Source organism: Morone saxatilis, unplaced genomic scaffold (genome assembly GCF_004916995.1).
Source record: "Morone saxatilis isolate NCDOM2014 unplaced genomic scaffold, NCSU_SB_2.0 Contig9, whole genome shotgun sequence".
Lineage (NCBI taxonomy): Eukaryota > Metazoa > Chordata > Actinopteri > Moronidae > Morone > Morone saxatilis.
This window is the reverse complement of record NW_023340268.1, coordinates 4,065,706-4,066,498: the sequence shown is the minus strand read 5'-3', so window position 1 is coordinate 4,066,498 and position 793 is coordinate 4,065,706. Positions and strand designations below refer to the sequence as shown.

At 44.1% G+C, this 793-nt stretch overlaps 1 protein-coding gene across 1 annotated transcript in view; it reads left to right on the top strand.

The window, feature by feature from the left end:
- Positions 1-793, top strand: part of tomm40l (translocase of outer mitochondrial membrane 40 homolog, like) — a gene marked incomplete at its 5' end in the record, with an annotated part of 2,248 nt that overhangs the window by 171 nt on the left and 1,284 nt on the right. The window contains 3 exon segments of the mRNA XM_035681806.1: positions 106-228; positions 331-407; positions 513-615. Of these exon segments, the coding sequence (XP_035537699.1) occupies positions 106-228; positions 331-407; positions 513-615 (303 nt within the window).

Below are 793 nucleotides of genomic sequence, written 5' to 3'. Positions count from 1 at the left end.
TTTATATGCATAGATGTTTTAATATTTTCTGAAAGTAGATATCTAATCGAACCGAAAACACAGATTTGTTCCGAACCTGAACGCCTCTTGTTGTCCACCTGTCAGGTATTGTTGTAACACACTACCTCCAGTCCATAACGCCGGCTCTGGCTCTGGGAGGGGAGCTGGTTTACCACCGCAGGCCAGGAGAGGAAGGCACAGTGATGTCTTTAGTTGGGAGATACACAGGTGAGACGCAGGTTATTGTTATGGATAAATCCACTCCTGCTTGGACGTAATTCTTTTTCTGTCGGTATTAAACCTGTATTGACCCGTGCTCCCTCCGTACAGGCAGCAACTACATCGCCACGTTGACTCTCGGTTCGGCGGGCGCTCATGCTTCATACTATCACAAAGCCAACGAGCAGGTAACTTTGTTGCCGACTCTGGTAAAGTAGAATGAAAACAGTTGTAAGGCAGGTGTGTCTTACATGGATTTCTCATATATCTAACCGTCTGCTGCTCTTCAACAGTTGCAGGTCGGCGTGGAGTTTGAGGCGAGCACCCGCATGCAAGACACCAGTGTGTCATTCGGCTACCAGCTAGATGTGCCTAAAGCCAATTTACTGTTTAAAGGTACGATGTGTATGAACTCCATTTCAGGGGAAATACTTCTATAAACAGCCATTACCACAGTGCATAATGAGCTGTACAAAGTCTGGACCTTTTTAGTGTTTAGTATTTGTTTGTTATAGATTACAGAGGAAAATCAATCTTTAATCAGATCTACTTTTTACAAGCCACTGTTAAGATT